The 16,597-nt window shown below is 43.0% G+C and overlaps 1 protein-coding gene across 5 annotated transcripts in view; it reads left to right on the top strand.

The window, feature by feature from the left end:
• Nucleotides 1–16,597, top strand: part of LOC112219349 (colorectal mutant cancer protein) — a 119,053-nt gene that overhangs the window by 98,758 nt on the left and 3,698 nt on the right. For 4 of the 5 annotated variants that reach the window (XM_024380512.2, XM_024380514.2, XM_042302304.1 and 1 more), the window contains 5 exons: nt 1,516–1,616; nt 4,830–5,013; nt 8,759–8,993; nt 9,660–9,872; nt 12,360–12,451. In XM_024380512.2, the coding sequence (XP_024236280.1) occupies nt 1,516–1,616; nt 4,830–5,013; nt 8,759–8,993; nt 9,660–9,872; nt 12,360–12,451 (825 nt within the window). The remainder of the gene's footprint in view (nt 1–1,515; nt 1,617–4,829; nt 5,014–8,758; nt 8,994–9,659; nt 9,873–12,359; nt 12,452–16,597) is intronic. The other variant, XM_024380513.2, reaches the window with a different exon arrangement.

The raw sequence follows: 16,597 nt of genomic DNA, 5'->3' as shown, positions 1-16,597 counted from the left end.
TTATGGACAACGAACATAAGTTACGGACAAAGAATAAAATTGCATTGTATTCCCTGTCATGTGAAATCCATAGATTAGGGCTTTAATTGATTTATTTCAATTGACTGATTTCCTTATGTGAACTGTAACTCTGTAAAATCTTTGAAATTGTTGCATGTTGCTTTTAGATTTTTGTTCGGTATATTTTACATGTGATAAGACCACACAGAGAGCCAGAGATTATCACCTACACTAGATGTCTTGTGATAAATTAAATTAAATTCTTGAAAGATACTGCAATTCTGGTAGTTTACTGGTGAACTTTTCCCTAGTGGTGTGTGTATGTGTGCATTTAATATTTGGTGGAAGAATCTCCAAGGAGCTCTCTCTGTCTCTCTCTCCCTGTCTCTTTCTGTCTCTGTCTCTCTCTCTCTCTCTCTCTCTCTCTCTCTCTCTCTCTCTCTCTCTCTCTCTCTCTCTCTCTCTGTGTGTCTGTGAGAGAGACACTGTTTGTATATAAAAAGCAGTGTGTAGCCAAGCTAGTAAACGGTGGTATTAATCAGCAGTCTGGAAAGCAGTGTAATGTTATAAAGAATCAATAGAGGGCTTGGAGGACAGCAAGTGAGTGTGTGTTTGGCTGTGTGTGTGCGTGCATGGCTGCATTTGTATATGATCTATGCCAGTGTGTGCGTGTGACTAAAACTATAATCATAAGATTGAAACATCAAAAAGAGGAACACTGTGGTGTATGTTGATAATGCCAGCTTCTTTATGGTGTTTTTGCAGGCAGAAACTTGCTGTGTGTGTATTTGCGTTCTTGAGAGAGTGACTAACTCGTAGTGTTGGCGTGAGCTATTAAAGTGTGTAAAAGTATCCACAGGATTTGTTTTGGTACAGCTGAACTAGCAGGGGACGAGTCGAGGTTGTGTGTGCGGGGATGTGTGTTTATGTGTGTAAATGGTCTGCCCCTTTAGCGTCATCCATCAAAACATATACACACACACACATACAACAAATATAGACTAGCTATGAGGAGAAAATAATGTTGAGATGTTAAATGTTTAAATTGAATACAGGCTTCAGACTTCCTCCGTGGATGAATGACACGTTTTTAGGCTTAATAGTTAATTACCCTAGCTCTCTCTGTATTTGTTTGGAGAAAAGGTGGATTTTTTCCTGATGTGTAATCATTACCTGATTAAACGATAGTGCCTCGCTGTTTTTCTTCCATCCCCGGGCCCCAGGCAAACACGCACGCGCTATGATGACTGTAGTTAAATAGACATCAGCACCTCTCGGCCGCGTTCCTTTTGAACACGATGAAAGGGCAACACAGAGGAAGGATAAGTGGAAGCGAGAGGCCTCCACATTCCTCGTGTGTGTGAGAGCGCGCGAGAAAGAGGGAGAGAGAGCTTATGTGCGTTTTCATTTAGTAGTGCAAATAGGTTGTGTTTTCTGTCAGTCAGTGTATAGAGGCCTTTGAGCTATTGTGTGTGTGTGTGTGTGTTAACTGATTTGCATGTGTTCCTTCCACAGTGAACAGTGTATAGAGGCCTATGAGCTGCTGTTAGCCCTGGCGGAGAGTGAACAGAGCCTGGTACTTGGCCAGTTCAGAGCTGCCGGAGTGGGGACTGTAGGTGAGTCACACTTCGTGCCCACACAGGCTTGTTTGTTCTTTGATCAGTGCTGGTTTGCTCCTCCCTGCATTAAAAAGACCCACAGTTGAACTCCTCCAACCAATCAAAGCAAAGAGGCCACCTCCCAAAAACACACACTTCTAATTTATTACTCTTTCACAAACTGCTCCACTCACCCATTTAATTCCTTCACAAACCTCTCCTCCATCACTCCTCTTCCCTATTCACTACTCTCATCCGCCCATCATAAACGTCTATATCCTACTCATTTGTTTCCCTCCTTCCCCAACTCTCCTTCGGCTGTTGACAGGTGTCATGTCTTCAGTGAGGCATGTCATGCCTCATGACTCCCTTGTCTCACACACTTCCCCCACTCCCAACCTCACCTTTTCCCCTTCAACACAAAAACACTCTCTCAGAAGAACATCCCTTCAGGGTAAATCCATTTGAATTCAATCACTTTTTGACAGCACCCCTTTTTATTTGAATGAAATCTTCCATACATATTTTTCCCATTGTAGAAGTGCTCAGTAAGTTACTTTTTGGAACTGAATGCCAAACTATTCAAGAGATTAAGGTGCTCAAAGTGAACCCATTTTTCCATACCCTACCATAACATGAGACATCCATGTCTCCAGCACTGGAAAAGATAAACGGTTGAATTTTATATAATTTAAAAGCTTACAAACAGGGCTGTCAAACAAAACAAAAACATCTGGAGAAAAAATGAAATGTTTCCTCTTTTAAAAAAAATCTCTTTCCACTCACAGCCCTTTCATCCCGTATGTCAGATTTGTCATTGAGAGGCGCCTCGCCTAAATTGGAACACAGTGCTCAGGTTCTCCTCTTCACAGCGCAGGATCAGTTTTTGACTGACATCTGTTATAAACTTGAGCACTGTGCGTGACAAGAAGCCCCCATCCCTCCTGCTAATTAGGCTACTTTTGCACATTTTTTGTTGTCGGAGTTAGGAAAATACTGTAAATTGAGAGGAGTCGATGTGTTCTGAAAGATTAGACGTTGAGGATTATATTAAATACCACTTTGATGTCATGCAAACCACACACCCATGAGTCCAAATGTGCACTTCACATTTCCATATTTAAAAACTCATATACTTTTACAGTTCTTCTGTTACAAACATTTCAATTTGGCCCTATCCATTATTAAGCTATTATTATTACATACAGTACCAGTCAAAGGTTTGGACACACCTACTCATTCCAGGGTTTAACACATATGGAATCATGTAGTAACCAAAAAATATAACGTCTCCTCCAGGCTGTGTAAGGGCTATTTGACCAAGAAGGAGAGTGATGGAGTGCTGCATCAGATGGCCTGGCCTCCACAATCACCCGACCTCAACCCAATTGAGATGGTTTGGGATGAGTCAGACCGCAGAGCAAAGGAAAAGCAGCCAACAAGTGCTCAGCATATGTGGGAACTCCTTCAGGACTGTAGGAAAAGCATTCCAGGTGAAGCTGGTTGAGAGAATGTCAAGAGTGTGTAAAGCTGTCATCAAGGCAAAGGGTGGCTACTTTGAAGAATCTCAAACATAAAATATCTTTTGAATGTTTAAAACTTTTTTGGTTACTACATGATTCCATGTGTGTTATTTCATAGTTTTAATATCTTCACTATTATTCGACAATGTTGAAAATAGTAAAAAATAAAGAGAAACCCTTGAATCGGTAGGTGTGTCCAAACTTTTGACTGGTACTGTATGTTGTAGCTTAGATCCTATTTTACGTCATCTAAGGTTCTTGTGATGTGACCGCCATTGGTTGAGACACATGCTCTTGAATACCGAGTTGGTGTCATGTTTTGCCTGATGAATGTACTAAAATGGGAATAAAATTGATATGTCAGCTTTCAAATGGTACCACAAAGATGGTTGCAGGTCCACACATAAGAGAATGCTGACTTGAATGGGAATGTCTGTCGTTTTAAATTATACTTTCAATCCTCCATAGGAAACCTATTGAAATCATGGAAATATAGATAATAAAATAGATAAACATTTAAGTTGACATTTGACGGTGGGTTGTTGTAGTAATTAGAAGTTACAATTTCAATTCATTTAAAATGTCAGTGATATACCAGCTAAATTGCGGTAGACCCATTCTATGAATTATATTTCTATGATTGAAATGACAGCCACCCTGCATTCAAGAGCAAGTTTTGTCTCAACGGATGGCGGGAACAACACAAAAACCTCAGATGTGAAATAAGGTCTAAGTTACAACATATATGATATGAAAAAACCCAGAGTTTACATGTTTTTGGCAGCAGGTATCCTAGCGGTTAGAGCATTGGGCCAATTGGGCCAGTAACCGAAAGGTTGCTGGTTCGAATACCCGAGCCGACTGAAAATCTATCTGTGCCCTTGAGCAAGGCACTTAACCTTAATTTACTCCAGGGGCGCTGTACTACTATGGCTGACCCTGTAAAACGACTTATCCGGTGTATGTGACAATATATATTTTTTTATATATATCTTTTGCGGATAATTGACGTTAAATGTAAAAAAAAAAAAATGCAAATTTTATTAAAACATTTTTTTATGAAATAATAAAATTATGTAGTTTGTACAACTTTTAAATGATATCAAACTCAATTGTTTATCTTTTCAAATGATAAAGGCATGGATGTCTCATGGTATGGGGTATGCAAAATGGGTCAACTTTCAACACGAATGTTTTGGTATTCGGGTCCAAAAAGGTACTTTCTGTCCACTTCTAAGATGGGATGCTGTAAAAAAGTGATTGAATTCAAATGGATGTGGTGCAGCGGTCTAAGGCACTGCATCTCAGTGCTAGAGGTGGCACTACAGACCCTGGTTCGATCCCGGGCTGTATCACAACCGGCCGTGATCGGGAGTCTCATAGGGCAGCGCACAATTGGCCCAGGGTCATTAGGGGAGGGTTTGGCCAGGGTAGGCCGTCATTGTAAATAAGTATTTGTTCTTAACTGACTTGTCTAGTTAAATAAAGGTTAAATTAAATTTAAATAAACGTATTCATCTAATGCTGACCAACTTTACATACAGTATTTATAGCCTTTTGTAGCCATATTTACATTGTCAGTTTGAATGCTCCATTCGATCATTTTGTTCATATGGCATATCTCATTGGTCTTGTGAGAGCCCTAAAATGACTACAGCGAATGCAAGTTATTTGACAGTTCTGTCTGTATGTGTGTTTGTGTATGCAGGTGAGCAGTCGGGAGAGGAGAGCATCACTCAGATCCTAAAGAGGGCTCACGACTGCAGGAAGACAGCAGAGAACGCAGCCAAAGATCTGCTGGGCAGGCTGGACGGTAGCTGTGGAGCTGCATTCGCTGTGACCGGCTGCAGCGTTCAACCATGGGAGAGCCTGTCCTCCAATAGTCACACTAGGTTTGTGTGTAAATGTGCATGTGTGTGTGTATGTGTGTAGAGTGTCTTCTAGCAGCTGTGTGTGTGGTGTGTGTACTTGTTTGAGAATGTCTGCACATTGGTAATTATCCCATGTGCAATACGTGTTTAACTCACCAACGCATTCTTGTTTCTTTTCTATGAGAATCTTTCTAGTTCATTACTTATATGGCGATCCATCCCCTAAATATTTTCTATTGAAACATAATTGAGGCCAACCCTCTGCTCACGTGCCCATGACAGCTCAGGCAAGGAAGCTGCTCCCTAAACAAATCATTAATCTACAGCCACTGCTCCGGGAGAGAGAAGACAAGACATTCATATGTGGCTCACATGTTCAGGAGCACAGCAGACAATTGACAATTAATGTAGGAGATGAGAGTCCACGGTGCTGTGCTGTCAGACCAGTACACTAACGGACATTCCCTATGCTGGATCCACATCACTGATCCCACGAACGCACACACGCACAGCAGGGAATCACACGCTGGCTTTTTAGTCATAGACACAAATTCATAAGAAAATCTTTCCCTCCCTCACACGTACATACAGTTCATTCGGCAAGTTTTCAGACCCTGCAACCTTTTCCACATTTTGTTACATTACAGCCTTATTCTAAAATGGATGAAATAAAAACATGACCTCGTCAATCTACACACAATACCCCATGATGACAAAGAAGAAACTGGTTTTTAGATTTTTTTGCAAATGTATTCAAAATAAAAAAACAGATCACCTAATTTACAAGTCGGAAGTTTACATACACTTAGACTGGAGTCATTAAAACTAGTTTTTCAGCTACTCCACAAATTTCTTGTTAACAAACTATAGTTTTGGCAAGATGGTTAGGACATCTACTTTGTGCATGACACAAGTCATTTTTCCAAGAATTGTTTACAGACATGTTATTTAACTTATAATTCACTGTATCATAATTCCAGTGGGTCAGAAGTTGACTGTGCCTTTAAACAGCTTGGACAATTCCAGAAAATGGCTTTAGAAGCTTCTGATAGGCTAACTGACATAATTTGAGTCAATTGGAGGTGTACCTGTGGATGTATTTCAAGGCCTACCTTCAAACTCAGTGCCTCTTTGCTTGACATCATAGGAAAATCAAAAGAAATCAGCCAAAACCTCAGAAAAACAATTGTAGATCTCCACAAGTCTGGTTCATCCTTGGAAGCAATTTCCAAACGCCTGAAGGTACCACGTTCATCTGTACAAACAATAGTACGCAAGTTTAAACACCATGGGACCACGCAGCCGTCATACTGCTCAGGAAGGAGACGCGTTCTGCCTCCAAGAGAAACTATTTTGGTGCGAAAAGTGCAAATCAATCCCAGAACAACAGCAAAAAAACCTGTGAAGATGCTGGAGGAAACAGGTACAAAAGTATCTATATCCACAGTAAAAGGAGTCCTTTATCGACATAACCTGAAAGGCCGCTCAGCTAGGAAGAAGCCACTGCTCCAAAACCGCCATAAAAAAAGCCAGACTACGGTTTGCAACTGTACATGGGGACAAAGATCGTACTTTTTGGAGAAATCTCCTCTGGTTTGATGTAACAAAAATAGAACTGGCCATAATGACCATTGTTATGTTTGGAGAATAAAGGGGGAGGCTTGCAAGCCAAGGAACACCATCCCAACTGTGAAGCATGGGGGTGGCAGCATCATATTCATGTTATGGGGGTGCTTTGCTGCAGGAGGGACTGGTGCACTTCACAAAGTAGATGGCATCATTAGGACGAAAAATTATGTGGATACATTGAAGCAACATCTCAAGACATCAGTCAGGAAGTTAAAGCTTGGTTGCAAATGGGTCTTCCACATGCACAATGACCCCAAGCATACTTCCAAAGTTGTGGCAAAATGGCTTAAGGACAACAAAGTCAAGGTATTGGAGTGGTCATCACAAAGCCCTGACCTCAATCCTATAGAACATTTGTGGGCAGAACTGAACAAGCGTATATGCGAGCAAGGAGGCCCACAAACCTGACTCAGTTACACCATCTCTGTCAGGAGGAATGGGCCAAAATTCACCCAACTTATTGTGGGAAGCCTGTGGAAGGCTACTCGAAACGTTAGACACAAGTTAAACAATGTGAAGGCAATGCTACCAAATACTAATTGAGTGTATGTAAACTTCTAACCCACTGGGAATGTGATGAAAGAAATAAAAGCTGAAATAAATAATTCAGGAATTGTGAAAAACTGAGTTTAATTGTATTTGGCTAAGGTGTATGGAACTTCCGACTTCAACTGTACATAAGTATTCAGCCCCTTTGCTATGAGACTCGGAATTGAGCTCAGGTGCGTCCTGTTTCCATTGATCATCCTTGAGATGTTTCTACAACTTGATTGGAGTCCACCTGTGGTAAATTCAATTGATTGGAGATGATTTGGAAAGGCACACACTTGTCTATATACGGTCCGACAGTTGGCAGTGCATGTCAGAGTAAAAACAAAGCCATGAGGTCGAAGGAATTGTCCGTAGAGCTCCGAGACAGGATTGTGTTGAGGCACAGATCTGGGGAAAGGTACCATAAACTGTCTGCAGCATTGAGGGTCCCTAAGAACACAGTGGCCTCCATCATTCTTAAATGGAAGAAGTTTGGAACCACCAAGACTCTACATAGACTGAGCAATCAGGGGAGAAGGACCTTGGTCAGGGAGGTAACCAAGAACCAATGGTCACTGACAGAACTTCAGAGTTCCTCTGTGGTGATGGGAGAACCTTCCATAAGGACAACCACCTCTGCAGCAGTCCACCAATTAGGTGGTAGAGTAGCCAGGCGGATGCCACTCCTCAGTAAAAGGCACATGACAGCCTGCTTGGAGTTTACCAAAAGGCACCTAAAGGACTCCGACCATGAGAAACAAGACTCTTTGGCCTGAATTCCAATGATGGTGGCAGCATCATGCTGTGGGGATGTTTTTCAGCGGCAGGGACTGGGAGACTAGTCAGGATCGAGGGTAAGATGAACAGAGCAAAGTACAGAGAGATCCTTGATGAAAACCTGCTCCAGAGCGCTCAGGACCTCAGACTGGGGGCGAAGGTTCACCTTCCAACAGGAAGCACACAGCCAAGACAATAACTGTGTAGCAACACTCCCCATCCAACCTGACAGAGCCTGAGAGGATCTGCAGAGAAGAATGGGAGAAACTCTCCAAATACATGTGTGCCAAGCTTGTAGCGTCATACTCAAGAAGACTTGAGGCTGTAATCGCTGCCAAAGGTACTTCAACAAAGTACTGAGTAAAGGGTCTGAAAATGTCTAAAGTATTTTTGCTTTGTCATTATGGGTGTAGATTGATGAGTGGAAAAAACGATGTAATCAATTTTACAATAAGGCTGTAACGCATCAAAATGTGGAAGAAGTCAAGGGGTTTGAATACTTTCCGAATGCACTGTGTCTGCGTAGACACATCTTTCTTAGTTAACAGATTTGAGGCTGATTGACAATAATAAAGAGATGTTTTGCAATCATGTGTCCAACCAGGTTACTATAGTTTGGTATCAGTCTTTAGCTGGATTTCTACACAGGGCTTAAATCTGCCCATAAGGCACAGATCTAGGAACAGTTTAGCCTCTCTAATTCTGATGTTAACTGTTCAGGGGGATATGAAGGCTAGATTCTAGATGCTACAGCTATCATCCAACAGTGCATAATGTTATGATACTATCTCTCATCTCTACCTGTGTGTGCGTGTGCGTGCATGCGTAGCACTACCAGTTCCACGGCCAGCTCATGCGACACTGACTTCTCCAGGGAGGACGAGCAGCGGCTGAAGGACTACGTGCAGCAGCTGAAGAATGACCGCGCGGCGGTCAAACTGACCATGCTGGAGCTGGAGAGCGTTCACGTCGACCCCCTAAGCCTGGAGGTCAAGCCCCGGGGAGACACACACAGGCTGGACCTGGAGAACGCTGTGCTGATGCAGGAGCTCATGGCCATGAAGGTGAGCGAGGGAGAGAGGGAGAGAAGGGAGAGAGAGAGAGAGAGAGCATATACGTAGGCTTGTATGAATAAACACACAAAACGTACCCTTCAGTTTAGGGAGTTAGTTAGAATCTGACACTTTGTCCCCACAGTCCTCCTATTTTAATGACATGAAAACCTAGTCCTCATGTCCTCCCCTGACCTTGGCGATCCGTCGGGTTGATAGGATCTTGTGGTGATGGCTCCACAGGAATAGGATTACACTTCCCCTCTGAAATACTAAAGATTGAAACACTCTCACCTCACCATGGATGGCTGAACGTTCTCTAAACAAGATGACTTGCATCAGAACTGTCCCTGTTTGACATTGACTTGCACATTATTTAGTGTTGTGGTGACATTGATAATTCCATGGCCTTCATTCTGCTATTGGCTGTACTGTGCACCATCAACTCTCTTCACTTAACCCTGACTGTAGTTAATCCCTCCCTTCTTTTCTTCCTTCCTTCCCTCCTTTATATACTTCTTTCCTCCCTCCATTTTTCCCTCTCTTTCCCCTTTCCTTCCTTCTATGTGGTTAACATCACTTGATCAGAATCATTTGTGGCTTGTGTATATTAACCTGTTTAATCCTTTCTTTCCTTGTGTGTGTTAAGCCTTTCTTTCTCTCCCTCCTCCCCCTCAGGAGGAGATGGCGGAGCTGAAGGCCCAGCTCTACCTGCTGGAGAAGGAGAAGAAGGCGGTGGAGCTGCTGCTGAGCACGCGGGAGGCCCAGGAGCAGGCCTACCTGGTGCACATCGAGCACCTCAAGGCTGAGGTGGAGGAGCAGCAGGAGCAGCGCAGGAGATCCCTCGGCTCCACTGGGAGTGGTAGTAAAGACAAGAGCCAAGCCGCCAAGGTGAAGGGACAACACACACTCATACACACACACAAGAATTCACCTCAAACAACCCCCCCAGCGCTAACAGGGACAAGTGCCAGGTTGAGGGTGCGCCCACATTTACGCCCTCAATTCTCGACCTCGATGTAGACCTCTTCCACCTCATCGAAAACCCTAGCCCCAAACAGCCCTAGCCCCAAACAGGTCTACCGCAGAGCCACAGAACAGGGTTTAGGCTTGGATTGAGATTGAGACTTGTAGACCGACCTTATAGACAGTGTCTCTCCTGTACACAGCAGCACTCACTCTGACCCAGTCAGTCACATGAAATATTGAAGAGGCTCTCTTTGCAGTAGTCTCTCTGTCTCACTCACACACACACACACACACACACACTTTGTCAGTCTGTATGTATTGGGCTCCTGGGATGAATGGTGTTTGAGCCCCCATAGTCAACAGTCCTGAAGCTGTGAGGAGCTGTCACTCTGAACGGTTGGCGCACTAGTACCCCCGTTAGTGAGAATCTCCTCTGTGAGAAAACGGCCTCTACTCTACTCCTAAAATAATTGGAGTCTTTCTTATTCTGTTGGGGTTTTCTTCTGGGGAGCTGTCCGTCATTCACTCTGAGCTGGGGCCCTAGAGACGGGGACAATGTGTGTCTGTGAGAGTCCTACTGTCTACACAGAGTGACAGAAATAAAAAGAAAATACCTGCAGAGGGAGAGAGGAGAAAGGGAGAGTTTAGGAAAGGACTATTGAGAGGAAGGAAAAGTAGAAGGGGGGGAGGAGAGAGAAGTGAAGGAAGGAAGGCAAACTAAGATAAAGACTGAGTACTACTGTACTGCGTAACAGGAACTGACAAAAGGAGGATAAGAAAATGGGAGGAGTGGGTGAGAAAGTAGACAAAGGGGAGGACTTACAGAGTCTGAACTATCAAAGACTTTTACCTGAACTCCAAAAGGTCTGGGAGGTCAATTCCATATCAGAGTGCTAAGCCCCGCACACCATCCTTGCCTTGGTCTTTTCTACCCATTTATTTAATCCAGATAGATAGAGATCAGCTGTCTGTGGGTTGCCAAGATTAAGAAAGGGAGAACACAGGTGTGCTTTTCTCTGATCACAGCCTTGAGCTTCCAATGCTGGTGGCACTACATTAACCTTATAATCCACTGGATGCGATAACAATGTCCTTCCATATGTGAACACATGCACTTCACATCTCTTGGCATGTAGACACACACACCTCTATGTATACACACACACCTCTCCATCTGTATTCACACACACATAACATATACACCCCCCACTCCCTGCTATCACCGTAGCTCCTTTGGTTCTATAAAGCTTAATCCTCGGTTGCTAGGAGCAACCGGCATTGAAGATGCCAATCACAGGACCATCTGTAAATGAAGGTGCTTTTCAGAGTGAATGCCAGAGCAGCGGCTATTATTGCCTTTCACCCTTCTCTGTCCTTTTCAAACCAGCCACCTTCTACATCTACAGACCAGTTCTCATTGTTAGGGTCTAGAAATGGCCTGCTTGATTGGATCTCGCACACTGGGAACACTAATAGGCACACACACCTCCTGCTGTGGGAGAGTATACATATGCACACACACACACCATCATTCCACTCTGTCAGAGCCATTCATCATGCACACACAAACCCTGCAAGCCCAATCAAGCATAGTTCACACAGCAAAGGCTATTACCCAACACACACACCAACAAAACACTAACCAGCATCTCCCAGTATCTTCCCCTCCTCCCTGGTCTCTTCCCATATCCATTTCTCCACTAGCTTTAATGGAAGCCATGTTCCAATATCTATCAACAGCCCTATAATAAAATCAGGCTAGCAGCATAGCAGGCCCTGAAAGTATGACAGCATACCTGTAACTAGATAAGTCATGTAGCATGCTAAATGAATGCTCTGACATGCTTGTCCGTTGTGAATCAGGCTGTATTGTTCTGTAGTCCAGGTGTAGGGAAAATACACTGGGATAATAGGTTGAAGTGGTAGTGCTGCCACCTCATGAACCGGGTGTGCATGTAACAGCTTGAGGTAAACGTTGCGCCTAACCACAGTTCTAGGATCAGATTACCCTCTCCAAATCATAACGTTAACCAGTATGTTGAGACATGCAGAGCTGACCTTAGATCACTGTCTTTAGAGGCAACTCATCCTTCTCTGGCAGGTCTGAGAGGGAATGTCCTGCGGAGTAATCAGTGTTTTGGGATTGGCGACATGGACTTGGTTTATTAATGCGATTTATATGGCTGGTTATGTAATGGTGTCTTGAGCTCTTTTCCTTGTTCTGTTGTGTGTTATGGTATTGAATTAGAGTGATTGAGGCCAATGTTAACTTGATCACTGTAAGTCTTGTATCTGTAGGCAGCCTAATCACCTCAGCCCATCACGTCACCAGGCCTGGTCTGAGAATGGTCATTAGTAGCACTGTGGGGTTGTAGACCAGCTCCTCCTCATGGAAATGTTATGTTCCAGGATTGTGGAGACTCTCCGGCCATCAGCTTGTCAGATCTGAGGACACTTAATGACAGCGACCTGGCAGCAGAGCTCACCAGCGCACTGAGACGGTAAGAAACCCCACACACTGTGTGTGTGGTTTTTGTTTTTACTATCCTTGTGGGGAACATAAGTCCTCATAAGAATAGTAAAACAAGGAAGATTCGGGGACATTTCACCAGTTCCCACAATGAAAAATGCTATTTTAGGTGTTAGGTTTAGGGTTAGGGAAAATAGGATTTGGAATCAATTATTTGGTCCCCACAAGGATAGTAAAACAAACATGTGTGTGGTGACCGTAAAGTATGTGTGTGTGTGTGTGTGTGTGTGTGTGTGTGTGTGTGTGTGTGTGTGTGTGAGACCTGGGATAACTATAATTCTAGCTATGCTTTGTGTAAATATTTTTGTTTTCAAGGGAACAGATAGTTACTTTGGAGGTGACTACAAATATCTGAATACAGATCTGAGAAAGCAAATACTTTTTTTTTTAAATAAATGAATACAGATACAGATCGCTCTGCCATTTCCTGGTTGCTAGAATTCTAATAGTTTGCCTAATATCAGTTTGTGACAAAACAAGTCCAGTGTAGAGAATCACTGTACCATCTAAACCACTGTGAAATATCTTTTCCAGAACCAAAACTATAGTATTTTCTACAGTTTGAAACCCGAAAGTAAGCGCAGGAAATAGTGCACATAGAACAGATCTACCGCTTCTTATACTTGCTTTCAATGAGTGACACATCTATAACACATATTTCTATGTGCATTTGGTCGGATTTCCCAAAAAGTTACATATGGCAGTTTTAAAGGAAGTGACGACTTTTCTGAAATGATTGAATTGGCTGCCTTCAACTAATGTCAGGGCTGTATCTGGAACTGCATGTTGAATATGGAAATAGAATGAATAGAGCACACATAATTGCATACTATTCCAATCTATCTGACAGTCGTATTTGATCTACACAATACATTTCCATCAGAACATTTTGTAAATGTCCATTCTCCATTCTCCTTTTGTAAATGTACATAATTAAGTCAAAGCAATGATATTTTGTACAGATAAGTATAAATAACTTGTATTGCTCAACTACTGTATGACTCTTTCAACATGCCACTGAAAAGGTAGAATGCTGTAATACATTATATGATACCTGTAAATACTGCAGAGTAATTCAAATACATTTGCAAACATTGCAAACAGCAAGTTGAACACTGAGCAAAAACAAATTCCAACCTCTTTGTCGTTCTGAGGGTAAGGGTTCTTGTTTCAAACACACTTTATACCATTTCTATTTTTTATTTAACCCTTATTTAACTAGGCAAGTCAGTTAAGAACAAATTCTTATTTACTATGACGGCCTAGGAACAGTGGGATTAGCTTACTCAGAATACAAACTAGCATGATTTTCCACCTACCTTGGCTATAGTTGATTCAAGAAGGCAGTTTGGGGATATTTAGTTTCCTTTCGACACTTAATAGCCATATTTTGTTACTGTAAGCTTTCTCAGTAACACTTAACATGAAACTGTTCTTGTGCCTGTGTAGTAAAACAGTAACTACATAAGGAACAACATTTTATTAGCATGTTGTTGCATTACAACTTGGGAATTGCATTTTAATTGCATAGCAACAAGCTGCAAGTTTTTGTAACTACTATACACAAGAGGAATAGTGACTTACTTATTCCATTCGTGTAAAAACTCCAGTATTATGCAATTATAAAGCCATTTCCAAAGTCCTAAGCCACCAATTGTGCAAGTTCTCCCACTTAAAAAGATGAGAGAGGCCTGTAATTTTCATCATAGGTACACTTCAACTATGACAGACAAAATGATAGAAAAAACCGCAGAAAATCACTTTTTAGGATTTTTAATTAATCAATTTGCAAATTATGGTGGAAAATAAGTATTTGGTCAATAACAAAAGTTTATCTCAATACTTTGTTATATATCCTTTATTGGCAATGACAGAGGTCAAATATTTTCTGTAAGTCTTCACAAGGTTTTCACACACTGTTGCTGGTATTTTGGCCCATTCCTCCATGCAGATCTCCTCTAGAGCAGTGATGTTTTGGGGCTGTTGCTGGGCAACACGGACTTTCAACTCCCTCCAAAGATTTTCTATGGGGTTGAGATCTGGAGACTGGCTAGGCCACTCCAGGACCTTGAAATGCTTCTTACGAAGCCACTCCTTCGTTGCCCGGGCGGTGTGTTTGGGATCATTGTCATGCTGAAATACCCAGCCACGTTTCATCTTCAATGCCCTTGCTGATGGAAGGAGGTTTTCACTCACAATCTCACGATACATGGCCCCATTCATTCTTTCCTTTACAGGGATCAGTCATCCTGGTCCCTTTGCAGAAAAACAGCCCCAAAGCATGATGTTTCCACCCCCATGCTTCACAGTAGGTATGGTGTTCTTTGGATGCAACTCAGCATTCTTTGTCCTCCAAACACGACGAGTTGAGTTTTTACCAAAAAGTTATATTTTGGTTTCATCTGACAATATGACATTCTCCCAATCTTCTTCTGGATCATCCAAATGCTCTCTAGCAAACTTCAGACGGCCTGGACATGTACTGGCTTAAGCAGGGGGACATGTCTGGCACTGCAGGATTTGAGTCCCTGGCGGCGTAGTGTGTTACTGATGGTAGGCTTTGTTACTTTGGTCCCAGCTCTCTGCAGGTCATTCACTAGGTCCCCCCGTGTGGTTCTGGGATTTTTGCTCACCGTTCTTGTGATCATTTTGACCCCACGGGGTGAGATCTTGCGTGGAGCCCCAGATCGAGAGAGATTATCAGTGGTCTTGTATGTCTTCCATTTCCTAATAATTGCTCCCACAGTTGATTTCTTCAAACCAAGCTGCTTACCTATTGCAGATTCAGTCTTCCCAGCCTGGTGCAGGTCTACAATTTTGTTTCTGGTGTCCTTTGACAGCTCTTTGGTCTTGTCCATAGTAGAGTTTGGAGTGTGACTGTTTGAGGTTGTGGACAGGTGTCTTTTATACTGATAACAAGTTCAAACAGGTACCATTAATACAAGTAACGAGTGGAGGACAGAGGAGCCTCTTAAAGAAAAAGTTACAGGTCTGTGAGAGCCAGAAATCTTGCTTGTTTGTAGGTGACCAAATACTTATTTTCCACCATAATATGCAAATAAATTCATTAAAAATCCTACAATGTGATTTTCTGTATTTTTTTTCTCATTTTGTCTGTCATAGTTGGAAGTGTACCTATGATGAAAATTACAGGCCTCTCTCATCTTTTTAAGTGGGAGAACTTGCACAATTGGTGGCTGACTAAATACTTTTTTGCCCCACTGTATGTGACAACAATGTTGCTATTGTAATAATCACTATTGTAATAATAAAGTTACTACACCAGTATAGGGCCTGGATGTCAAGTGTTACTGTATTGCCTTACGTCTCACTCATTATGAAAATACACTGCTCCAAAAAAATAAAGGGAACACTAAAATAACACATCCTAGATCTGAATGAATTAAATATTCGTATTAGGGGCGGGCCAGTCCATAGCATCAATGCCTTCCTCTTGCAGGAACTGCTGACACACTCCAGCCACATGAGGTCTAGCATTGTCTTGCATTAGGAGGAACCCAGGGCCAACCGCACCAGCATATCGTCTCACAAGGGGTCTGAGGATCTCATCTCGGTACCTAATGGCAGTCAGGCTACCTCTGGCGAGCACATGGAGAGCTGTGCGGCCCCCCAAAGAAATGCCACCCCACACCATGACTGACCCACCGCCAAACCGGTCATGCTGGAGGATGTTGCAGGCAGCAGAACGTTCTCCACGGCGTCTCCAGACTCTGTCACGTCTGTCACATGTGCTCAGTGTGAACCTGCTTTCATCTGTGAAGAGCACAGGGCGCCAGTGGCGAATTTGCCAATCTTGGTGTTCTCTGGCAAATGCCAATATCCTGCACGGTGTTGGGCTGTAAGCACAACCCCCACCTATGGGTGTCGGGCCCTCATACCACCCTCATGGAGTCTGTTTCTGACCGTTTGAGCAGACACATGCACATTTGTGGCCTGCTGGAGGTCATTTTGCAGGGCTCTGGCAGTGCTCCTCCTGCTCCTCCTTGCACAAAGGTGGAGGTAGCGGTCCTGCTGCTGGGTTGTTTCCCTCCTACGGCCTCCTCCACGTCTCCTGATGTACTGGCCTGTCTCCTGGTAGCGCCTCCATGCTCTGGAC

Source organism: Oncorhynchus tshawytscha, linkage group LG20 (genome assembly GCF_018296145.1).
Source record: "Oncorhynchus tshawytscha isolate Ot180627B linkage group LG20, Otsh_v2.0, whole genome shotgun sequence".
NCBI lineage: Eukaryota > Metazoa > Chordata > Actinopteri > Salmoniformes > Salmonidae > Oncorhynchus > Oncorhynchus tshawytscha.
The sequence above is the reverse complement of the archived record's forward strand: the minus strand, read 5'-3'. Positions and strand labels throughout refer to the sequence as shown.